This window comes from Momordica charantia, assembly GCF_013281855.1.
Source record: "Momordica charantia cultivar OHB3-1 chromosome 2 unlocalized genomic scaffold, Mcharantia_2.0 BLBB01000002.1, whole genome shotgun sequence".
In the NCBI taxonomy this organism is placed as follows: Eukaryota; Viridiplantae; Streptophyta; class Magnoliopsida; order Cucurbitales; family Cucurbitaceae; genus Momordica; species Momordica charantia.
The window spans coordinates 17381481-17408041 of record NW_028275160.1 but is presented as its reverse complement, the minus strand read 5'-3'; the positions used below and the strand labels follow the sequence as shown (position 1 = coordinate 17408041).

The 26561-nt window shown below is 44.2% G+C and overlaps 1 protein-coding gene across 1 annotated transcript; it reads left to right on the top strand.

Moving 5' to 3' along the window:
* Positions 1 to 9842: 9842 nt before the first annotated feature.
* On the top strand, positions 9843 to 10466 carry LOC148212932 (uncharacterized). The gene has a single exon (XM_088120437.1). It carries the CDS (start codon positions 9843 to 9845, stop codon positions 10464 to 10466), a length of 624 nt encoding a protein of 207 aa, XP_087976563.1.
* Positions 10467 to 26561: the final 16095 nt, after the last annotated feature.

The following is a 26561-nucleotide window of genomic DNA, read 5'->3' as shown; positions in this document are numbered from 1 at the left end:
AACCGAACCGAAGTGCATAGCTTAACCAAACCGATAATTCGATTCGGTGCGATTCGATTCCTGTGATTTGGGCTTTAGATGTATGAGATTGATGTTACCTTTAAAGCTGAAGTGCTGTCACGAATCATGATAATAGGTAGCGGCAGAAACAGTCCGGCGAAGGCAGCGACGGTCTGACGAAGGCAACAACGTGGGTGGATGGTGGCAAGCGGCAGATGGTGGTAGAAGCAGATGACAATATGGCGAATATGTGGTGAGATTTGAGATTGAAATACAAAAAGAAAGTTGATCTGAGATGGAAAGAGAAAAAATGGAAGAGAAAATAGAGAGAATGGAAAATGAGAGAGAAAGAAGGGAAGAGAATCGAAGAGGAAAAGAGGAAAAACCTAAGTAAAATTTAAAATATTATTTAAAATTAAACAATTAAAAACAAAAAAAAATTAAAAAGTTGGCGTGCAATGCATTAATGCACTGCACCGTGTAGTGTGCACTGCAACCTTTGTCTGCCGTAGGTCGCAGTCACATTGTTTCTTTTTTTTTTTACTCTTTAGTTATATATGTAAACAAATGTATAAAATTAAATGGAAATAATGGATGCGGTTCGGTTCGGTTTACTATTCGATTTACTTATTAAAACTGAAACAGAACCGAAAAATTTGGTTCTGTTATTTCGTTTAACGGAACCGAATCGCCAAACTGCTGAAGCAAAAATTCGACTCGGTTTAAGTTTGGTTTTTCAGTTTTGTCGGTTTCATTGGTTTCGTTGTACACCACTACAGTATAGGACTCCCACTCAGACACATTCCTGCCTTGTCCATAACACTAAAAGTTCCAAGGCTACTCCCGAGTCCAGATAGCCCACGTGGCACCACTCGACTGCGTGCAAGACTCTGGAGAACTAATGTTCCTTGGCATTTCCCCGAGTAGTAGACCCGAATAGGGCTTCCACTCGGACGCATTCCTTCCTTCTCAAGAACACTCAAATTTCCAAGACTGCCCTCGAGTCTGGATACCCCACGTGGCACCACTCGACTCCGCAGAAGCCTTAAAGAACTGATGTCCCGAGGCATTTCCACGAGTAGAAGACCCGAATAGGGCTCCTACTCGGATGCATTCCCGCATTCTCATGAATGCTCAAAGTTCCAAAGCTGCCTCCGAGTCCGGATAGCCCATGTGGCACCACTCGGCCGCATGCAAACCTCTGGAGAACTTATGTTCTAAGGCCATTCCCTGACCAGAGGACCCGAATAACACTCCCGCTCGAACGTATTATTGTCTTCTCAGGAACATTAAAAGTTCCAAGGCTGCCTCTGAGTCTAGATAGCCCACGTGGAACTATTCGGCCGCATGCAAGCCTTTGGAGAACGAATATTCCAAGGCATTTCCCTAAGTAGAGGACCCGAATAGGGTTCCCACTCGGACGCATCCCTGCCTTAAGGATGCCCTCGAGTCCGCATAGCCCACGTGCCACCACTCGACCGCGTGCAAGCCTCTAGAGAACTAATGTTCCAAGGCATTTTCTCTAGTAAAGGAATCAAATAGGGCTCCCACTCGGATGCATTCTTGCCTTCTCAGGAACATTCAAAATTTCAAGGCTACCCCCGAGTCCGGATAGCCCACGTGGCACCACTCAGCTGCGTGCAGGGCTCTGGAGAACCGATGTTCCAAGGCATTTCCCCGAGCAGTGGACCTCCAGCTTGGAGATCCGACTGTTGCGAGATAGGGCCTCGCCCGAGCAATATCAAGATCTTTCTCAGCCTTTTTCCATGCCGCCTCAAGGTCTTCCGCAACCTTCTTAGCACGAGACTCTGATTCGACCACTTGGGCCAGACTATATCGTACCTCTCCTTCATGCTCACCCATACACGACTTGACTGCACCCGCTCGACGCTGGGCACGATCCAACTCAATATGGAGGAGGATTGGCTTCTCTTCCACCCGGGTCGTATCTTCGTGGCCATTTGCCTCTTCGACTAAATACGTTCGAACTGAGCATGAGTGATGGTGGATCGGTCGGCTAAAGGTGTTGAACCTCGGCTTGATTCTCCTGTTCCCGGACCCTCTTGGTAGCCAACTCATCCTGCAAGGCCAGGGATAAGGCATGGAAGCCGCTAGCAACTGGTAGAAATAACCGAAATGAGGCGTCAGACGGGGAACAGGAATAACGAAGAACAAAGAGAAGGTAGAATAACTCACATAAATCGCGTTGAAGGTTCCGTCGCGGCATTCCTCCCCAAAGTAGAAAGTATGATAAACGTGCCTGTGGCCAAAAGCGCAATTGGCCATCTCACGAGTGGACTCCCGGATATCTCCCATTTAAGGGGTAAAGGTTTAGAGGAGAAAACTCACGGGGAAGGTCAAAACAAGCATACGTGACATCCTTTTCTTGATGCGGAGAAGACGCAACGTATTGGGGGTTTTCTGAGGCATGTCTCTCAGGAACTTCATCCTCAACCGGCGCGACTATCTTAGACTCGCTATCTTCTCTTCTTGGATCAGACGTAAGTCCCAAGGAGAGTGCCACCCCTCGATCAGCAGTCGAAGGATCTGAAGAAGCTGCATCGCTTGAGCCGAGCTTGACGACCTCGGTAACATGGAAAACCGGTTCCTCGAAGGAAGCGTCAGCTAGAGGCCCCGTTACGCCCAATCTCACCAAATGATGGCGTTTAAACGAAGGGACCGAACTCTCCTAACAAGGGAGTACTAATCGATGCGACACTCCCGCTACTGTCGAAACCACCTGGTGAAGCATGTTTGATCTAAACGAGAGGGCAGACGACGAGTTCTTGCCCCGTAGGCTAGACCGACAGTGGTCGCACCAAACTTGCACGAACGTCTCAATGAGAGGACGAACTATCAAATTAGATTCCCCATAGGGATATTAAGAATGTTCTCACCACCAGGGGCTCCACCACAGTAAGGACGGCCATCGCAATATCTGTTGGGACCAATTGCATCCACAATCAGGCGATGGCAAGCCAGCCTTTTGCCCGTAACTGCTATTAGCGTATGAACCCTCTCAGTCCAAGGGATTGTCAAAATCTTCTACAATACACTCTCCGATTCAGACGAGAGAGAAAGTGCCCCACTCGGAAATACTGCAAAAGAGGAACCAAAATATAAGAAATGTAAAAAAAAGAGCGGACAGAAAACATAGGAGCACGCACCATTCTCCCTGAAGTAGCTGGTCACAGGCCCAACCCCGCCACTCAGCACATCGCCCGAAGGGTGCAACCGCCTGCGAAATAGCGGCAAGTACGTGTCCTCCAATAAAGGCAGTCGTACGTGCTGAGGATTAATCGTCGCAACCACCAGTTCTATAGGTCTCGTATTCCAATTCGAAAAGATGCGTGTGCCCTACCTCTCTACAACGCTTTCAGGCCCAGTCCACTAGCCGTCAAATGTCCTGGCCTCGAAAGAGGGCTAACTGTTGGGGGTAAAAACCCGAGCAAGATGTATGTCCACCTTTGAAGTGTGGGACCACCTACGGTTGCTCCTCGCAAGCTGGTATTGCCTAGCAAGACACATGTTCGCTTGTGAGGTAATGATGGACCACAAATAGCTAGACACTGTATGTAACCGTAGCAGGAGGTGCATGCCACTAGTACGGCGGGCATGCCTCACAACTGTAGGCAACAAGCTCTGAGCTACAGAAGGTGCACGCCACTAGTACGGCGGGCACGCCCCGCAGCTATATGCGACAAGGTCTGAGCTGCAGGAAGAGGTGCCACCCCGCAGCTGTTTAGAGCATGCTCCATGATCCTCTCCCTACAGCACGACACGTCCCTGTCACATCTAACCGTCGTCCTTCCTGATCGGCCTTCCAAGGCTATAAAAGGAAAAACCCTCATCTTCACCAAGCAAGTGAAAAACCAGTCACTCATACTTAAGGTGTATTTTTCCTATTTCTTATTCCGATTACTAACTTGATCGTCAGAGTGTTTTAGGTAGGACACTACACTAGAGTTGAGTTCTTTGGTTTCAGGTTCCCTTGTCCACTAGTCGAGCTGTTCGTCTGAGGAACACATGACCTCTGATCAGAATTCGCCATCAACAAACATAATGTATATAGATACGTTATAATATAAAGTTAATTATGAAATACATTCATAATTGAACTATATATTATGAGAGTTGTATTTTAATAAGATTCCAATAATAATTAATATGAATTGGATTCATATTAAAACCATAGGTTAAATTGAATGTGAATGAGATTCACATTAAAAATATAGGTTATAAAAGAGATATACATTTGAATATGATTCAAATAAAGCTATAATTAAATATATAAATTGGATCCATATTAAAACTATAGGTCAAATAAAGCTATATTTAATTATTATCATTAATAAGTATTATAAATGACTAATTATTTAATTAAATTAAAATTAAACTAACTTTAATTCAATTAAACCAACCACTTCCTTGCATATTACAAGGTAGTGGGAGGTTGGTGGGTGAGAGAGGTTACTTCCTCTCAACTCTTCTTCATCTCTATAAAATGCAAAAGTTGCATTTTGTAGAGATTGTTGGGTTTTAGTGATTTTGGCACAAAATCATTTTCTCTCCATTAGCTCTCTCTCTCTCAAATCCAAATTCTCTCTCTTTCAGAAAGATGGTTCCTACAAACCGATTCTTGCCCAGATAATAGCGGGGAAGACATTCTGGTAGTGTCGTTGAACTACGATGAAGAACATACTTCAAAATGTAGGTTGCTTAACTTCTCCTTCTTCCCTTTTATAATGTTTCTATCTCTTTTTTTTTTTATAAGAAAGAACATTTCATTATCAAAAGAGGCAGTACAAAAAGGAGGGAAATGAGGTATCCCCTCAGACCATGGGATTACGAAAAGGGTTCCAATTAGCATAGATTAGAGAGATACTATAATTACAAAAATTTTTGTACTAGCATCTCATGAAGCAACAAAATTTTTTACAGCTTCCCAGAACAATTGCCTATTAGTTTCTTCTCCTTGAAAAGTTCGCTTGTTCCTCTCAAACCAAATTCTCCGCACTAGAGCAACCACCCCAAAATTTCATAGGACCTTAGCCTGCTTCTTCAGGTGAACACCTTGGATAAGCTGGAGGAGAGCGTCCTGAGCCATATTTGGAAAGCATCAACTCATACCAAAGGTCTAGAAGAGTTCATGCCAACAATTCACCACAAACACGCTGTTTGGGGGTAAACACACCCGGGACACATGGAGGACCCTTATTAGTGTTTGAAGAAACCGAATAAAAAGGATTGCTTAGGTCCACCTCGGCCCCGCCGAGGAGACCAAGTTTGTCCGCTGTAAAAGACTAAGTGTGGGCACCAAAGTTCGACCTGACTAGGGTCCGACCTGCACGGAACCCGACAGGCCCGATATGAGAAAAAGACATGTAACCGCCGGTCGTGTGTACTGTCGGATCCACTACCTATAAATAGAAGAGTTCATTTCACGCTCAGGTATCGAATCTCACCTCGAACTAAATAAGGAGTCCGATCTATACTGACTTGATCGTCGGAGTGCTTACCCTCTTATGCAGGTCCACTCGACTGTTCAGGTCAGAACTGGAGACCGGGTTCGAGCTCGATTCGTGAAGAACCGTTGTGCAGATTCCTGCATAAACATTTGGCGCCGTCTGTGGGGAAGGACATCCTAAGTCATCCCGATCTAAAAAAAAATATACGCAAAGATGGTGCATCCAGCAAACTCTGCCAATACGACAGAACAGAGGGGTGTGAACGCAGACAATGGCCCTCAGCAAGACCTCGGTGCAAGAATAGTCGAGGACCAGGTCTGAGCAGGGTAAGAGGGAGATCTGCTGCGCAGATCTACCCGCCATGCGAATCAAGAGCTACCACCTGCTCACCCGAAACCCTTAAAAGCCAACAGAGGCCGAGGAGGGACGTCGAGAAAAACCTCCCAAAGGGCCAATCAGGAAGCAGACCCCGAAGCTCTGTCTACTCTCCAGCGCGAGTTGGATGATACACGTCATCGATTGCGCAAAATGGAAGAAATGTACGCCGAGGCAACGCGTGCTAACCGAACTGCGTCTCCCTCTATAGCTCCGGGCGCACCCGGAGAAAAGGGAGCTCCATCTATCCAACCTGGCGATCGCGAGCCCATTCCTAACGATGGAGGAGTGGATTACAGCTTGCAGGATAACGATCTGAGAAAGCATCTCACTGAAAAGAAGAAGGGAGCATCCCGGGAGCCGGAAGACTCTTCTTCCTACTCCCGAGAATTCTCCAACTCGAACCTAAAGGCTCAATTAAAATACAAGACTCTACCACCAGAAGCTGTGATCACTAGGGAAGAGTTCGACCTGATGAAGCACAAGTTCGATGAGCAGGTCGAGGCGCTTAAGGCCAGGTGCGAGAAGAAAGACTGTTCGTTCGACGATGGCGACTTGGGAGAATCGCCATTCACCGCAGACATCTTGGAGGCTCCAATCCCTCCAAAGTTCAAGACTCCCGCCATAAAGCCCTATGACGGGTCTAAGGACCCTAAAGACTATGTTGAGGTTTTCGAGGGCCTCATGGACTTTCAAGCGGCGACAGATGCGATCAAATGCCTCGCCTTCCAGATCGCGCTTGTGGTACCGAAGACTGCCGGCCAGGTCGATCTCGACCTACTCCCAGCTAAGGAAGGAGTTCATCAGTCAGTTCTCCTCTCGGCATTACGACAGAAAGACAGCAACTCACCTTGCCACCATCAGACAGAGGGAAGGAGAGATGCTGAAAGAATATGTCACAAGGTTCCAGGAGGAGCAGCTAAAGGTCGTGCACTGCTCCGATGACTCGGCCATGTCCTACTTCCTCATAGGCCTGGCCGATGAGACCTTAACCATAAGACTTGGAGAGGAGGCTCCAGTCACCTTCGCCGAGGTATTGCAAAAGGCGAAGAAAGTCATTGATGGGCAGGAGCTCCTCCGAACCAAGACTGGCCGACCTGAAAAGCAGGTCGATCAGAAAAAACCAGGCCAGGTGAAATGGAGGGCTGATGTCAGGTCCAAAGATAAGGGACCATCCTCCTCCAGTAGCAGAACAGAGTACCGTAGGACGGAGAGCGGCCCTACCCGGAGCCGACCTTTTGAACGGTACACTCCAACCACCATCCCCATCTCCGAGATGCTCACGAACATCGAGGAGAGCGGGATGGAAAAACTCCTCAAGCGACCTGAGAAGCTCCGAGGAGACCCAGAAAAATGCAACAAAGATAAGTACTGCCGTTTTCATTGAGATCACGGCCACAATACGACAAGTTGCTGGGAATTGAAGCGCCAGATTGAAGAACTCATTCAAGATGGCTACTTCAAAAAATTCGTGGGCAAACCGAGGTCTAACTCGGTCGAAAAGAAGGAAGAGAGGAAGCGTTCAAGAACGCCGCCTCGTCGGGATGACCGACCTGCGGTCATCAATACTATTTTCGGAGGTCCGAGCGGGGGCCAGTTCGGAAACAAGAGAAATAAGCTGGCTCGCGGGACCAGGCGCGAAGTATGCATCATTAGGGAGCAGAAGCCCACCTGCCCCATCACTTTTGGCGACGCCGACCTGGAGGGGGTCCACTTGCCTCACAACGATGCACTGGTGATCGCCCCTCTGATTGATCACATCCTAGTCCGAAGAGTGTTGATCGATGGAGGCGCATCTGCCAACATCTGGTCCCTCCCAACATATCTAGCATTGGGATGGACCAGGTCACAATTAAAGAAGAGTCCAACACCTTTGGTTGGATTCTCTGGAGAATCGGTCTCCCCAGAAGGGTGCATTGACCTATCGGTAACTATCGGACAAGATGCTACCCAAGTAACGCAGATGGCCGAGTTCGTGGTAATCGACGATAAGTCAGCCTACAATGCCATCTTCGGGAGACCCATCATCCATTCATTCTGGGCCGTCTCCTCCACATTGCATCAAGTATTGAAGTACTCAACCTCGAATGGGGTGGGCACGGTCCGAGGTGAGCAAAAAACCTCACGGAAATGTTATGCATCCACGCTCAAGGGGTTTGCGGTGTGCACGCTTGAAGAACAAACCAATCGAGGCAAGCTGCAAGGGTCAGAGGCCGACCTGCCAAAGAAAAGCAAAAGGCAGTTCTCCCCGCCAACAGAGGAGCTCGAGCTCGTTCCTTTACTTAGCCCCGAAAAACATGTAAACATAGGAACCAAGCTGGAGGCCACTGACAGGAAAGAACTGATCAACTTCCTCAGGTCTAACTCGGACGTCTTTGCGTGGTCTCACGAGGATATGCCTGGTATCGACCCGTAGATCATGGTACATCGCCTCAACATAGACCCATCATTCCGACCTGTAAAGCAAAAAAGAAGACCTGTAAATAAAGAGAAGAGTGATGTAATTGTTGAGGAAGTAAACAAACTCTTAAAAGCTGAATATATACGAGAAATTATGTATCCTGAGTGGCTCTCTAACGTTGTATTAGTTAAAAAATCCAACGGGAAGTGGAGGATGTGAGTGGACTTTACAAATCTAAATAAGGCATGCCCAAAAGATTGCTTCCCTCTTCCGAGGATCGACCAGCTCGTGGACACAACAGCCGGGCACGAGCTACTCACCTTCATGGATGCCTACTCCGGATACAACCAAATTAAAATGCATTTGCCAGACCAAGATCACACCGCGTTCATAACAGACCAAGGTCTGTACTGCTACAAGGTGACGCCTTTTGGCCTAAAGAATGCAGGTGCGACCTACCAAAGGATGGTGAACAAAATGTTTGCCAAGCAGATCGGTCGGAATATGGAAGTGTATGTGGACGACATGCTTGTCAAGAGCAAGCAGTCAAAGTCGCATCTTTCCGATCTGACTGAAGCCTTTGAAGTGCTACGCAAGTACCAAATGAAGCTCAATCCGACCAAGTGCGCCTTCGGAGTCTCCTCGGGAAACTTCCTTGGTTTTATGGTAAATAACCGTGGGATTGAGGCTAACCCAGAGAAGATAAAGGCCATGCTCGAGTTGGAGGCACCCAAGACTCTAAAGCAGCTTCAGTGCCTCAATGGCAGGATCGCAGCCTTGAATAGGTTTGTGTCAAGATCGACGGACAAATGTCTTCCGTTCTTCAAAGTTCTTAGGAAGAAGGGACCGTTTGAATGGACGGAAGAGTGTGAGCAAGCGCTAGGGCAGTTAAAAGACTACCTCTGCTCGGCACCTCTACTCGGAAAGCATTACTAGGGGAAAAACTCCATTTGTACCTGGCGGTGTCTGCTAGCGCCGTCAACTCAGCACTGATCAAGCAGGAGGGTGCGAGTCAAAGCCCCGTTTATTACACCAGTAAGGCCATGACCGAGGCTGAGACCAGATATCCCAAAATGGAGAAGCTGGCCCTCGCTTTAGTCACCTCGGCCCGAAGACTTAGGCCGTACTTTCAGGCGCACATTGTTAGTGTACTTACAAAATTTCCCCTTAAGAACATCTTCCTTAGGCCTGAAACTTCAGGACGTCTGATGAAGTGGGCATTGGAATTGAGCGAGTACGACATCCAATTCGAGCCCAGAACTGCTTTGAAAGGGCAAGAAGTGGCCGATTTTATCGCAGAGCTCACTCCACCACCTATTTCGGCCAAGTCCGACCTCCCATGGACGATCTACGTTGATGGATCTTCCAACGAGAGGGGGTGCGGGGCAGGAATCCTCTTGCTCGCACCAGGAGGTGAGCGATTCGAGTATGCTCTACGATTCAACTTTCGGACGTCAAATAATGAGGCCGAGTATGAAGCACTCCTAGCAGGCCTGCGTGTTGCCAAAGGACTGGGGGCCAACCACATTAAGGTTTTTAGTGACTCCTAGCTAGTTGTAAATCATATCAAGGAGGAGTACCAAGCGAAGGACCACCGAATGGAAAAATATCTAAGCAAGGTCAAGTCGCACCTCGTCCAGTTTGGGACATACGAGGTGAGTCAAGTTCCAAGATCTGAGAACTCTAATGCAGATGCTTTAACTAAATTGGCATCAGCATATGAGACCGACCTGGCTAGATCAGTCCCGGTCGAAATCTTGGACACTCCTTCAATCTTGGAGCCATATGTGATGGAGGTTGATACTCCATCACCCACTTGGATGGACCCAATCGTGGAGTTCATCGAAGGAAACCCACCGCAAGATCCGAAGGAGCAAAAGAAGATGACGCGAAGAGCAGTTCGGTTCACACTCCAAGAAGGAATGTTGTACCGACGAGGCTTCTCCCTGCCTCTCCTCAAGTGTGTGACTCCCGAAGAAGGCTTTTACATTCTTAGGGAAGTTCATGAAGGGGTGTGTGGAAACTACTCTGGCGTCAGGTCGTTGTCGGCCAAGGTGGTTCGACAATGGTACTATTGGCCTAGTGTCGAGCAGGATGCAAAGCAGTTTGTGAGAACTTGCGACAACTGCCAGCGTTTCGCAAACATTATCCATCAACCTCCCGACTGCTCACCCCCATCTCGGCCCCATGGCCATTTGCGCAATGGGGGGTGGACATCATAGGTCCTTTTCCTCTAGGCAAAGGACCAACAAAGTTCGCCATTGTCGTTGTGGACTACTTCACTAAGTGGGCTGAAGCCGAGGCACTATCCCACATCACAGAGTCCAGAGTCATGTCATTCGTATGGACAAACATTGTGTGCCGCTTTGGCATACCCAATGCTATTGTGACGGACAACGGAAAACAGTTTGACCATGCAAAGTTCAAGGATTTTTGCAGAAAACTTGGTATAAGCCAGCTCAGTTCGTCCCCTGCGCATCCAAAAGCGAATGGACAAGTTGAAGCAGTAAACAAGATCATAAAGCGAGGGCTCAAGCTAAGGTTGGACTCCAGAAAGGGAAGATGGGCCGAGGAGCTACCTGAAGTTCTGTGGTCATATCGAACCACCCAAAGGGAGTCAACTGGTGAAACTCCGTTCTTACTAGCCTTTGGTTCCGAAGCTGTTGTACCAGTCGAGATCGGCATACCAACAGACAGGGTAGAGCAGTACGAGCCAACGAGGAACGAGGAAGAGCTACTCCTTAACCTGGACTTATTGGAAGGGAAAAGGGAAATGGCTCAGCTGCGCTTAGCAGAATATCAGAATAGAATGGCCAGACATTACAATGCCCGAGTGCGACCTCGACGTTTCCAAGTTGGACATCTGGTTTTAAGGAAAATTCAGAGTCATGTTGGCACCCTTGACCCAAGTTGGGAGGGACCATTCGAAGTAAAAGGTATACTCCGACCTGGAACTTATATGCTGGCCGACCTGGAGGGAAAAGTGCTTGCGCATCCATGGAACGTAGAGCACTTGAAGTGCTATTACCTCTGAAATGTCAAAATAGTCCCAAAATGGGCTTGTAAAAATTTTCAAGGGGCGGAACTTTCAATAAATGGGGTTATTTAATTTCATAACTCCGAGTTCGATTAGAAATTAAATGGGGGCCACGGACTCCCGCAAGGCTTAAAATCGGCAACCTCAGAACCCACGGGTTCGAGGTGCGATGTCAAAATCAATTACGATCCAAAATTCAATCCTTTGAACGCTTAAGTTAAAGGTGAGATGTTAAAGGTTCAAAAAGTTCAATCCTCTAAACCTACGGGTTCGACGTGCGATGTGAGTATTAATTATGAACTTAAAATTCAAACCTTGGAACGCTCAAGTTAAAGGTGCGATGTAAAAAAGTTCAAGCTGCTTTATTTTATATTTTGGACTTCCGAGTTCGAGGAAAGAGGTGCGATGTGAAAAGAGTTATCTCACAAGCCTTTAAATTTACAAAAAGTTATGGGTTAGAAGTGCGAGATGAATTTATTCATTTGTAAGTTTCAAGTTGCAAAATTAAAAACCTAAAAGAAGTAGCAGAAGAACAGACAGAATTGGAGCAATGGAAGTTTCATTGATTAAAAAGGACAGAGCCAAGGCTTATATACCTTGCCGCTCTGCCCAAAAACTTACAAGAAAAAATATATATAAACATAGAAGGAAAGAGAGCCTCAGGTACTTCCGAGGTGGGAGGACAGCTCACCCTGGGAGCCTAGAAGATTAACCTTCTAGGATCCGTTCTGCTGGGAAGGAACCTCCTCTTGCGTCGTGCCGATCTCATTGGGCTCTTGGCTAGGAGCATCATCTTCTTCCACGTCGGAGTAGAGGAGTTCTCCCTCTCCTTTGCTGCCAAAGCCTCCCTTCCATCCAGCTCAGCCTTGACCATAAGAGCTGAGTGAATGGAAGCGACAAACGCCTGCGAAAGTCAAGGAATGCAATGGTTAGATCAAGCTGTGAATCGAGAAAAGAAAAGATAATAATAAAAAGCGATGCAAAGCAGGTCTTACCTCGGCAGCGTTGTCAATGGTCCTCTGCAGTACGGACCCAGGATCACTCACGAACTTGGATGCTCTCCTCAGGCAGCGGTCCAAGCACGTGGCTGAGATGCGGGACACCTGGTCCTTCACTCCGGAGCTTGACGGTTCCATCCTGAACTGCATTCGCACGTCGAATGTTCCCCCCATCCGAGCTGCGAGGTCATCTACCAGGTCAGCATGGCTCGCGGGCAGAGTCCCACGAGCCCCAGCCTTCAAGAGGGAGGAGGTCTTCTTCTTCTTTCTTCTTTTCCTCAAAGGAGACTATCCCCTTACCTCGTTCAGGGGAGATACATCAAGCGCCTCAGACTCCTCCCTTGGACGCTTCTCTTCAGAACGACCCCCAGACAAGTCCAGTTCGATCACAGAGGTGGGAACTGCAGAGGAGGGCCCAGAGTTGCCCTGAACCTCGGTCCGTGGCACCGTAGGCGTCACCGATTCAGTGCTCGCCACGGTCTTGAGGGCGTGAGCACGGCCCTTCGACTTACGCTTCACACTTCCAGCGAATCCGCACACCATTGCTGCAAAATAAACAAGCATAAAGTTAGAGATCAAAGGAAAGGCAAAATTGAGATCGAGATCGAACGCGACTTATCGAGCTCGGAGTTTGGCCTTGAAGCTTCGATTGGTCGAACTATAGGGTTGTAGTCAAAAAGCCCCGATTCCAGGAGAAGCTTGTCGGTGACCAAGGTTCCGATCTTCCTTCCCTTGGGGGAGTTCTCCTTGTAAAACTTGAGGGTGTTGAATGTGGCTTTATCGAGCTCGGGAATCGGCTTGATCGATACTGCACAAAGTAAACAAAAAGTTCGAGTTAGATGTGAATATCAAGAAGCTGAAAGAAAAAAGAAAAACAAGAAAGACTTCATACCTAGGTTCCCAAACCTAGCGGGCACGTCAAAGAAGGGACGACCTGACTCGTCCTTTGCCAGCCACTCTCCCGAGGCAAAGAACCACTTTCCTACCCATCCCTTGATAGAGGTCGGCCCCTTGACTATACCACCCGCGCCCTTCCTCGCGCACATATAGTACTGACCAGGTTTTTTGGCTATCCTCTTAGCCTCAAAACATCCAAGGAGCTGATCAACACTTAGCAGCTCGGCCTCGTCCTCATCCCGAGCTCGCAACCAAAAAAGAATGGCTAAAGCAAAAATGACACCCCACACATTGGGGGCCACTTGAGCAGGAGCCAGTCCCGTTCGGTTTAAGAACTCCTGGGCAAAGGGGTGAAGAGGAAGTCTGAGGCCGTACTCAAACATTTTTAAATAAAGAGTGACCCATCCCTCTGGGGGATTGTCAACTCTTTCCCCTTCCTCCGGAATCCTAAGGAGCATGTCGTTCGGAATGTTAAACCCCCTACGAAGGGGTCCAAGATAATGCTCGGGCATCCTAGAAGGGTACTCCAGACCCTGGCCCGAGGTAGAGGTGTCACTATCCTCTCCATCATCTGAGAACCTAAAGTTCTCTATTTCTTCAAGCTCGGACTCTAACCTACGAGCTAAGACCTCCTCAGAGTCACTTGGTTTGGGGGGCGAACTACTTATCGTCCGACCTACACTACCCAGGCTATCACTACTAGAGGGGGAAGACAAGAAAACTACCATGTTTGAAAGAAGAGAAAAGAGAAGGGAGAAATGACTGACCTAGAGAAAGGGTTCGAGCTGGTTTCAGATCGAACTCCAGAAATTCAGGAAACGTAGGGTTTGACCTGAAGTTTCGGGACTATTTATAGCTGATCGGAAAAACCTCCGCGTCGTACACGTGTAATCAACGAGCGGCTGGGATCTTCTCGGGATACGCAACGGCGAAACGCTTGAGTGCTCCGACAACCTGGCAGGTCGAAACATATTCCTCAACGGTCATATTCCCTCTACAAATGGAAAGTCGCCACGTGTCCAAAATAGATTTGAATAAACTTCTCTGCCAGGTCGAGATCGAACCTGACAGAGAGGGGGCCAATGTTTGGGGGTAAACACACCCGGGACACGTGGAGGACCCTTATTTGTGTTTGAAGAAACCGAATGAAAAAGATTGCCTAGGTCCACCTCGGCCCCGCTGAGGAGACCAAATTTGCCCACTGTAAAAGACTAAGTGTGGGCACCAAAGTTCGACCTGACTAGGGTCCGACCTGCTCGGAACCCGACAGGCCTGATATGAGAAAAAGACATGTAATCGCCGGTCGTGTGTATTGTCGGATCCACTACCTATAAATAGAGGGCTTCATTTCACGCTCAGGTATCGAATCTCACCTCGAATTAAATAAGGAGTCCGATCTATACTGACTTGAGCGTCGGAGTGCTTACCCTCTTGTGCAGGACCACTCTAGTGTTTAGGTCGGAACCGGAAACCGGGTTCGAGCTCGATTCGTGAAGAACCGTTGTGCAGATTCCTGCATAAACACACGCAGTTAAAGAACAAGTGCCATAAGTTTTCCTCACTCTTCTTGCATAAGACACACCAACTAGAGAAAATATTTAGAGAAGGAATTTGCTTTTGAAGGTTACGTGGGTCTTCAGCCTACCATGCATCATCAGCCATAGAAATACTCTTACTTTTTTGGAACCTCTATGTGCCATAAAAAAGCTCCCTCAAACTGTTCTTCTTCTATAATTCGCTAATTGAGGCGCTCGATGAATGACTTGACAGAGAAGAAACCTGAAGTTTCAAGGGACCAAACTCTCCTGTCGTTTGTGGATGATATAGACGTGTTTTCAGAAGGTGTATCAACTCAGCCCACTCTTCTACTTCTCTTTCAGCCAAGTTCATTCTAAAAAACAGATTTCATCCTCTATTCTCCGTTTTCCAGCATCGCTCCATAGTGAGATCCTTTGTAGAGGCCACCCTAAAAAACCTCGGGTATACTCTAAACAAAGGTTCATTTCGAAGCCACTGATACTTCCAGAATAGTGTTTTGTCTCCCCAGCCCACCTTTGTTTTATACCATCTCTCAGAACTCTGGCAGCATTTGGCAATGTTGACCGACCTTTGAACAACATCGTGCCTTTGATGGTTGGCCACCATTACGTCTTCTGGAGGCAGTATTTGCTAGCTATCACCTCTTTCCACAGGGTTTCAGTTTTGGTCATAAATCTCCATCCCCATTTGGCTAGGAGAGCATAATTTTTGGTGGACAAATTGCCTATCCCTACTCTTCCAAACTTTACAGACTTTGTAACCATCTCCCACCGGATGGGATGTGGACCTCCCCACTCTTTGCCAGCTTTCCAAAAGAAGTTCCCAATTAGCCTCTCCATTCTGGAAATGATTTGCTTAAGGGATTTAAACAAGGAGTAGTACAATGAGATGCTCGATAGCACATAATTTGCCAAGGTAAGTCTTCCCCCTCTGGAGAGATTTAAGGAATTCCATTTCTCCAGCCTTCTAGCTACTTTTTCCTTCACCGGCTGCCAAAAAAATTTCTTATTAAGTTACCTCCCAGCAGCATTCGCAGATAGGAAAGGGGCCATGATTCTGCAACATGCTCCCAAAATTTCATATGGAGAAAGAAGTGTTGGATATACGGCCCCTAATCCATTAGATCCATCAATCTCCAAAACGTTTTTTGTAAAGAACTTCAAGGAGAAAGTCCCAGTCCACCATATCATAAGCTTTTTCAAAATCAAACTTAATGATCCAACCTTTTTCCTTCTTGGTTTTGTACTCATCAACCTACTCATTTGCCACCAGGATTGAGTCCAAGATCTGCCTTCCTTGTATAAAAGCTGATTGATTCTTGCTCACTGTCCATGCCATAACTTCTCTCATTCTTCTAGCAAGAACTTTGGCCAACACTTTGTATAAGCTTGTGACTAGACCGATGGGTTTATAATCCGACACCTTTGTGGCTCTCTCTTTCGTTGGTATTAAGCAAATATAAGTTTCATTGACACAAGAGTTCACATTTTCGGTGTTGAAAAAATCGTGGAACACCCTTAGAACATCATCTTTAATGACGTTCCATGACTTTTTCATAAACTCTCCTGTGAATCCATCCGGGCCCGGAGCTTTATCATTTCCACAATCATCTATTGTAGCCTTTATTTCATCCTCAGTAAACGGTAGTTCTAGCTTATCACTTAGCTCTTGGGCTAAAGGTTTCCAATTTATATTTAGTGGACAGAGGCACTTGCCAGATCTCGTATACAACTTTTTGTAGGAGGAAACAAACTGGCTCACTATATCTTCTTCCTCTATCAGGCTAATGCCATTCTCATTTTGAATTTCTGTGATCAGGCTCTTCTTCAGTTTGGCATTTGCATATCTGTGTAAGAGCTTCGAATTTTCATCGGCATCCTTAAGCCAACTAGCTTTACATTTTTGCTTCCATCATCTATCTTCTTTCAAAGTCACCTCCTCTAGCTGTACTCTTAGCTAAACTCTTCTCCTAAAATCAGCATCAGAGAGAGCCCTTCGTTGTTCTTTAATGTCAAGGCCATTAATTTCACCTTCAATAGTTTCCTTCTGTGTCTTTAATAAACCAAAGGTTTCTTTGTTCCACCTTCTCAGATACATCTTCATCACTTTCAATTTCTTGATAAAACGGAAGCCTGGCCAACCTTCCACTAGTCCTCAAACGTCGCCAGAAAGTTCAAGTGGTCCAGCCACATGTTTTCAAAACGAAAAGGCATTGGGCCCCATCTGAAAGAACCAATCTCCAGTGTTATAGGGAAATGGTTTGACGTTAAACGTGCCAATTTGACCACTCTTGAAGCTTTAAACGTCTCTAGCCAGCTCTTACTAACCAGGAATCTATTGAATAGGGTGAAAACTTGATCTTCCCTTCCATATGTCCAACTAAAGCTACCATTTAACATGGGTAAATCTACTAGCTCCAGCTCCTCCACGACTTTATAAAAATTCCTTTTACTTCTAGTCACAGTTCCTCCCGAAGATTTCTCGTGAATCCATCTAGTGACATTGAAGTCACCTTCAAAAGAGAGAACGTACTCACACAGGAGTCCACCACCGAGCAAGTGTTTTCATCTTGGAGAATAAGGATACCCCAAAGGAGCCTTCAGTTGCTTGGAAAGACCAGCCAATAGAACGAGTACTCCATAAGTCTTTCATCGATCTTCTATCTACTACACTACGTTTTGTTTCTTGAAGGATGACTATGTTCGATCTTGAGTTCACGAGCCTTTCTTTCACCAGGCATCTTTTTTTAGCCGTGCCTAAGCCTTTGACATTCTAGGAGACTATCTTCATAAGACATGGTTAGAGCCCTCCATCTCATTTGCTCTACGACCCTTTTCATAGTTTATTGAAGTGGCCAGCTTTTTCAGCTGTATATTAACTTTCAATGATTTCTTTAGCTGGGCAACTCCTTTACTCTCTTCGGCACCACCATCAGCTCCAGGTTAGCTTTTCCCAAGATGTTGTTGAATTTCTTTATGGCTGGGTCACTGTCCACCAGGCTCTTAGTGAGAGCAAGGTCCTCTCCAGTCTATTCTATCGAAGTGGGCTATGAGATTGTAATGAAGTTCTCCTTACTAGAGTCGTTTTCACTTTGTGCCGGCTATCGTGAAAATTTTGGCGTGTTACCACTATAGTGGCGTTCCAAACAGTTTCAAAGAAGCTCGACTTTTCCATCAACGCATTTGTGATGCCTATTATCCATAGTATTCTTCATCTTTCTTAGTGAGGGAAGTTTATCTACCGCTTTTCTTGTTATTTCCACATGGGAGAAACCTTCCCTCAGATCTGAGGGGGCCTTATTCTTCACCTCATCTGGGCGTCGTCTCACTTCCTCTTCCATTTCATTCCTGGGTTTAGACTTTGCCAGAAACATGTTATCCTGAATAGGGGAGAACCCTTTAATTAGGTTTACCACTTCTTCCAGCCTTCACTATTTTCTGCTAAAGGGATGACAATGTTCTGCTTTCTCCCATTACTTTCAAGCTTCATCACCTCCGCAAAAACTCCTCTCTTGTTTGTAATCTTCTGGACCCAGAGAGTGTTGTTCTTAAATTTCCACGTTTTTGAAGAATTTGAGAAAGGTGGGAGTTAAGGCTAAGTGTAACGATCCAGAATTTTCCACACACGTCTAGGTCACGTTAACTACCCAACTGTTTAAATTTAACGCCAAACACGAGATGTCAACTCCCTGTGCAATAATTATATAAAATCAAGTTTCACCCCTCATCAACTTAACAATAAATCAATTTCATAGAGTATCGATCAACAACATCCGTGGACAATCTCACGACGCAAATTTATTATTCCAACTAGGCAAAACTCAATGAATGAAGAAGACTAAAATAAACACCTATCCCGAAATAAAATAAAATAAATAACAAGTGGGAACCTCCCAATTATTCAGATAAGATCAAATAGACTATCGACCAAACAAACGGTCTTAACCATCTAAAACTTAAGCTAGGCAAAGGTAACTACGCAGCTTATGGTCCTTGCTCGTCACGTCTCCTCCGTCCCATCACCATGGTCACCAAGCATATAGTTCCTCGTTTCCCTAAGATACTTGAGGATTCCCTTAACGGCAGTCTAGTGATCATATACTAGATTGGATTGATACCTACTGACAATCCCTACTGCATAGCAAATGTCTGGCCTAGTACACTGATGGGATGTGAATCCCGGAGCGGAAGCGGATCTTCGTTCATAATTTTTTGAGAAAACAAAATAAAAGTGCAAAGAAGAAAATACAGGGGAAACTTACATTTGAAGAACTTTTCTTCAACGATTTCCACCTGAACACCACCATCGAATCTTCCTTACTATCCTCTTCGGTCTCGAGATCGTGCTTGTGGGTGCACCGTTTGGATTCTTAGGGAGAATTTGAGGAAAAAAAGCTTCAGAGAGTTTTGGGAGTACTACCTTTGTTATCTCTATTCTGTATTTTGCAGAACTGCAAAATGGAAAGGATAACAAAAAGATAGTGACGTGGGGAGTTACCCCACGTCACTTAACTGCTCACTCTCATGCAATTTTGCAGGGGAGTTTAATATTAATATTAATAGATAAATATATATATAATAATTAATATATATATATATATAATTAATATATATATGTAAATAATTAATATATATATAATAATTAATATATATATATATAATTAAAATATATATATATGTAAATAATTAATATATATATATAATTAATATATATATGTAAATAATTAATATATATATATATAATTAATATATATATGTAAATAATTAATATATATATCAAATAAATAATTAACCCTTAATTATTTATCACGTAAATAGAATCATATTCTATAGCATTTCTCTCACATAACCTTTAGTTCTAATGTACATCTTATGCACATTACTTTTAACCTATAGTTTTAATATTAATCTTATTCATATTAATTTTAATTGAGTCTCATTCAAATAACTTGTCTCATAATATATAGTTTTAATTTAGAATTAACTATGTATTATAACGTATCAATATACATATAATCCCTTAAGTAATTTGAACAGTTTAAATTCTTCCAAAAACTTGATCCTCATTTTACCTGTTATGAGCTAGCAAGGGGACCTAATGGACCTACTAGATTAATCGATGATACGAGATTAATCGATCAAACTCATTTACCGAGGTAATCAACATTCTTTAACTACGGGTCACTCCACTAAAGACTCGCAGTTGCACTCTTCTCACTGCATAATGTTTTCTTGTCCATGGATATACGACCATTAATGACAAGTCAATCCTTCACGAGTGCTCGTAACTCAAGTTGGGTCAAATTACCGTTTTATCCCTGAGTTACATCTTACTCCTCAAATACCACTACCTCTAATGAACAACCAAGTTATGGTTCGATCAATAACCGGAAGTCTCACTCGTGCCAATGAGAGGGTGGGGCACCTTGTTCAAGTTCCGGAGTCAGCATTTAAGAGAACACTCATCTACTCTCCTAAAGTCGGCGAGAAGTGAATTCTATCTTGTGAAGTTATGTTCCCAGCTCCACACTCGGTCTCGTCCCCAAAATGGTAGGAATATTGAGTCAGCAACTCAGGTCACTCTCACCCATACATATCAAATGACGAACCCTCACGGGCAGGAGTCCATAACTCACTCAGGATTGAGAATGAGTTGTTTGGTCATCCTATGAAATAGCAATCTGTTAGTCAACGGCGTTACATCTAAAGATTGGCTATTTCGCAGTCCGGTCTTATACAAACTCATTGTATAGGATACCCTCACTCGCATGTCTCCACACGAACGACCTGGATCGAGTCGTCTGTAACATTTACAAAGTGGGCCGTATCTATAGTGTTGCTAGGATAAGGTACCAAGCCTTTATGAAGGGATGTGAATCGCGGAGCGGAAGCAGACCGTTGTTTGTGAAATTTGGGAAACAAAGTCACAATGTGCAAGAAGAAAAACACAAGGGAGAACATTACCTTTGAAGAACGTTTCTTCAACGGTTTCCACTCGAACACCACCACAGTGTGTTCCTCGCTATCCTCTTGGGTCTCGAGACCGTGCTTGTGGGAGCACCTCGTTTGGAATGAGAGGGAGTATTGAGAGAGCTTGAGAGAGCTTGAGAGAGATGAGAGTTCTATGTTTTTCTTTTTGTCCTGTCCCTCTGTATTTTGCAGAACTGCAAAAGAGGAAGAACAAAAAAACAGTGACGTGGGGAGTTATCCCACGTCACTTAACTGCCCACTCCCCTGAAATTTTGCTGGGGAATTAAATATTAATAATATAATAATAATAATAATAATATTATTATTAATATTAATATTAATTATATATATAATATATATATATAATAAATATATATATAATAATTAATTAATAAATATTAATAAATTAATAATCTAATTAATATATATATATATATGTATATATATCAAATAATTAACACTTAATTATTTATCTCATAATTAGAATCATATTCTATAGCATTTCTCTCGTATAACCTATAGTTCTAATGTACATCTTATGCACATTATTTTTAACCTATAGATTTAATATGAATCTTATTCATATTAATTTTATTTAAATCTCATTCAAATAATTTCTCTCATAATATATAGTTTTAATTTAGAATTAACTATATATTATAATGTATCAATATACATATAATCCCTTATTAAATTTGAACAGTTCAAATTCTTCAAAAAACTTGATCCTCGTTTTACCCGTTATGAGCTAGCAAGGGGACCTAATGGACCTACAGATCAGAAGCTCCAACGATGCAAGATTAATCGGTCAAACTCATTGACCAAGTTAATCAAGATTCGTTAACTACAGGTCATTCCAATAAAGACCCGCAATTGCACTCTTCTCACTGCAGAATGTTTTCGTGTCCATGGATATACGACCATTAATGACGAGTCAATCCTTCACTAGTGCTCGTAACTCAAGTTGGGTCAAATTACCGTTTTACCCCTGAGTTACATCTTACTCCTTAAATACCATTGCTCCTCTAATGAACAACCCGATTATGGTCCGACCAATAACCGGAAGTCCCTCTCGGGCCAATGAGAGGTGGGGCCCCTTGTTCATGTCCCGGAGTCAGCATTTAAGAGAACACTCATCTACTCCTCTAAAGTCGGGGAGGAGTGAATTTCATCTTGTGAAGTTATGTTCCCAGCTCCCCACTCGATCTCGTCCCCAAAATGGTAGAAATATTGAGTCGGCAACTCGGGCCACTCTCACCCATACAGATCAAAGGACGAGCCCTCACGAGCAGGAGTCCATAACTCACTAAGGATTGAGAATGAGTTGCCTGGTCATCCTAAGAAACAGCAATCTATTAGTTAATGGTGTTACATCTAAAGATTTGCTATTTTGTGGTTCGGTCTTATACAAACTCATTGGATAGGATACCCTCACTCGCACATCTCCACACGAACGACCTGGATCGAGTCATCTGTAACCTTTACAGAGTGAGCCGTATCCATAGTGTTGCCAGGATAAGGTACCTAACCTTATCCATATACTATAGACCCTTTAGGTTATTCACGGGACATTATCCACTTGTATATCAGGGTATATCAAATATATACCTTGTATATCAGGGGTATATCAAATAGATACCCAGTATATCAAATATATACCCAGTACATATACTGTCCCGGTTACACTAAAATAACCTCAGATGTTTAGTTTATTGGATTTTGGACAATGCAATGCTATGAATTCAACAACAAATTTATTGAATAAAACTTTATTGAATATACATTTGTTTTTACACAAATACAAACTACAAGTTTAGGGCAACACACCCAACAAACTCGCACTTGAACTAAACTCGAGTGGGGTGTACATTATCATAAAGCAAAGGGAAAATACAATAAACTAGGGCATACACTATACCCATTACATTTCTCCCACTTGCCCTAGACTAATTGTACAAAGCCGTGAGTGCCTTCGTAAAAGGATCAGTAATATTGTGCTCGGAAGCAATCTTTGTGACAATCACATCTCCTCGTTGCACTATCTCCCGTATAAGATGGTACTTCCTTTCAATGTGTTTGTCTCTCTTGTGGCTTCGAGGTTCTTTAGAATTTGCCACAGCACCACTGTTATCACAATAAACTGTGATGGGCAAGTTCCTGTTTGGAACGACTTCCAAATCTGTCAAGAACTTTCTAAGCCTAACCGCCTATTTTGCTGCTTCACAAGCTGCAACGTACTCAGCCTCAATGGTGGAGTCAGCGATGCATCCTTGTTAGATGCTTCGCCAAACTACCGCTCCTCCGTTAAGAGTGAATACTGACCCCGACGTGGATTTTCTTGAATCCTTGTCTGTTTGGAAGTCAGAGTCAGTGTATCCTGTAAGGATCAAATCCTTAGCGCCATACACGAGCTTGGAGTCCCTCGTTTTCCTAAGATACTTGAGGATTCCCTTAACAACAGTCAAATGATCATATCTTGGGTTGGATTGGTATCTAACAAATGACCATCCCTTCCGCATAGCAAATGTCAAGCCTCGTGCACAGCATAGCGTACATCAGGCTGCCCACTGCTGAAGCGTAGGGTATACGTCTCATATCCTCAACTTCTTGAGGTGTCTTAGGACATTGTTCCTTAGACAGATGAATTCCATGCCTGAAGGGTAATAAACCTTTCTTGGAATTTTGCATCGAATATCAAACAAGCATCTTGTAGATATATGTTGCTTGAGACAATGCTAACGTTCTGTTCTTGCGATCCCTTCGAATTTTGATGCCAAGAACATACTGAGCTTCTCCCAAATCCTTCATTTGAAACTCAGTCGCTAGTCACTTCTTTATGTCAATGAGGTATCCTACATCATTCCCAATGAGTAGGATATCATCCACGTACAACACTAAGAAGGCTACAGTGTTGTTGACGACCTTCTTGTATACACAAGGCTCATCAACGTTTTTGTCAAAACCATAAGATTTGATCGTAGATCGAGATGCTTGTTTCAGTCCATATATGGACCGTTTAAGCTTGCAAACCTTTTGCTTTTGACCTTGAGCTATGAACCTTTCGGGTTGAGACATATAAATACTTTCTTCAAGATTGCCATTCAGAAAAGCAGTGTTGACGTCCATTTGCCATATCTCATAGTCATAATATGTGGCAATGGACAAAAGTATTCTAATGGATTTGAGCATAGCTACAGGGGAGAAGGTTTCTTCATAGTCCACCCCTTCCCTTTATGTGTAGCCTTTTGCCACAAGTCTCGCCTTAAAAGTTTGTACTTTTCCTTCTGCCATCTCGTTTTCGCTTATAGATCATTTGCACCCTATGTGTTTTACCCCGTCAGGTTGATCTACAAGTTCCCAAACCGAATTGAAGTACATCGACTCCATTTCTAGGTCCATTGCTTTGACCCATTTGTCATTGTCAGTATCTTCCATTGCCTTTTTGTAGGTCAATAGATCCTCGACGCCGTCATCAGGTATGACAACTTGGGTTTCAGTTAAACCCACGTAGCGGTCAAGTTGTGACACAATCCTCCCATTACGTCGAGGCACCCTCAGCACTTGAGGTGGATATGATTAACGTGATGTACTGGCTTCATCAACAACTCTTGTTGTAGTGCCAGTTTGATCAACGACTCTTTTTGACGTGTTTGTAGCCTCTTCGGAAATGTCGTTAATCACAACCTTACTACGTGGTTTATGATCTCGGTCATGGTCTTCCTCCAAGAAAGTAGCATTTGTCGATACAAACGCTCTATTTTCTTGAGGATTGAAGAATAGACCACCTCTCGTCTCTTTAGGGTAACCTACGAATAGGCATACTTTTGAACGAGGTTCCAGTTTCTTTGGGTTAGTCATGAGCACGTGTGCCGGGCATCCCCAAATGCGGAAATGACGTAAACTAGCTTTACGGCCCTTCCATAGCTCAAAGGGTGTTTCAGAAACACTTTTTGATGAAACTACGTTAAAAAAATAAACCGCAGTCTCCACTGCGTAACCCCAAAACCAGTTAGGCAACTAAGCATATCTCATCATTGATCGAACCATGTCCAACAGGGTTCTGTTTCTCCTTTCTCATACACCGTTTTGTTGAGGTGTACCAGAGGCTGAGAGTTGGGACGTAATTCCATGTTTTATGATATAGTCCTGGAATCTCAAGTCCATATACTCTCCACTCTGATATGATCGAAGTGTTTTAATGGTTTTACCTAATTGATTTTCAACTTCAATCTTGTACTCCTTGAACTTTTCAAGGGCTTCAAACTTATGTTGCATTAGGTATAAATAATCATACCTTGAATAATCATCTATAAAAGAGATGAAGTATTCATACCCTCCTCGAGCTTTAACATTCATCGGACCACAAAGGTCTGAATGTAAAAGTTCTAAGGGCTCTTTGGCTCGATAACCTTTTCCAGTAAAAGGTCTTTTAGTCATCTTGCCTTGAAGACAAGACTCACATGGTGGTAAAGAATTGTCTTCTAAGTCACTTAAAATGTCATCCTTAACCAACCTCCCAATCCTATTGAGATTAATGTTTCCTAATCTTAAGTGCCAAAGATAGGTATTTTCTTTTTGAGAAACTTTTTGGCTTTTATTTTGAGTTCTAGCATTTTTAAACAACTCGGTATTTGAAACTGCTTTAGTTATGTTGGTCTTAGCACATACAAGTTGTTTTCAAGCAAAGTAGAACAAATATTAACACCATTTCTCGAAATGAATGCTTCATTCAATTGAAATGAAATGGAATACATATGTTCTAACGAACAAGAAACTGAAATTAAGTTCTTTTTAATTTTCAGAACCACGTACACATTATCGAATAATATATACATATTCTTATTTGTAAACAACTTGAGCTCCCCTACAGCCCCAGTTGAGACGACCTCCCCCGTTCTGACCTTGAAAGTCAGCCTCCAGGAACTAATTCCCTTAAATGAAGAACAAACGTGATTAGTGGCTCCTGAATCCAATATCCAGGCGGAGTCATCGTTCTCCGCTAAACATGTTTCCAAAACAAGTAAATTATATTTACTTTCATTGGCTTTCTTCTTTTCGGCCAAGTACTTTGGGCAGTTGCGCTTCCAATGCCCGTCCATATTGCAGTGGAAACACTTTCCTTTCTCTGCAACCTTGCCCTTGCCTCTCTTAGCAGCATCAGCAGCGGAGTAAGGTTTAGAACCCTTACCAGCAGCCTTCTTCTTCTTAAAAGTCTTACTTCCAGAAGAAGAGGGCGCAGACTTGGTTCCAGAGGATGAACCTCGGTTGAACCTTTTTGAGGTGGCAACGTTTGCCTCCCCTTCTTGTCCCTTACAGTTCATAAGAGACTGGTAGGTCTGCAGCTCGTTTCAGAGCGTGGTAAGAGTGTACTCAAGCTTATTCATAACCGCATTACTGTGGAATGGCGGGAAACTCTTCGGAGGAGACTCCAGAATAAAGCTGACCTGACTCTACTCGTATATGACAGCCGCGTTCGACTCAGCCACGTTGAAGTGGACCATCAGGTTGAGAACGTGTTCTCGCACTGAGGAGCCCTTCTTCATGCGGGAGTTGTAAACGAACTTAAGAGCTTCATGTCGAGCCTGTGAGGACGGTTGTCCAAACATGCTCTGCAGCGAGTCCATGATCTCCTTAGCGGTAACTGTGTCCTCGTGCTTCTTGGCAAGTACATCAGATATACTCGAAAGGATGTAGACCTTGGCCTTGTCATTGGCTTTGATCCACCTATCATAGGCGTTCCGCACAGCCATAGTGGCGTTAGGCGCAGGAGCTTGAGGACAATCCTCTTGCAAGACGAACCTAAGATCATCTATCATGAGAATAGTGTTTAGATTCGATTTCTATTGTTTGTAATTCTCGCCGTTAAGTTTTTGAGCG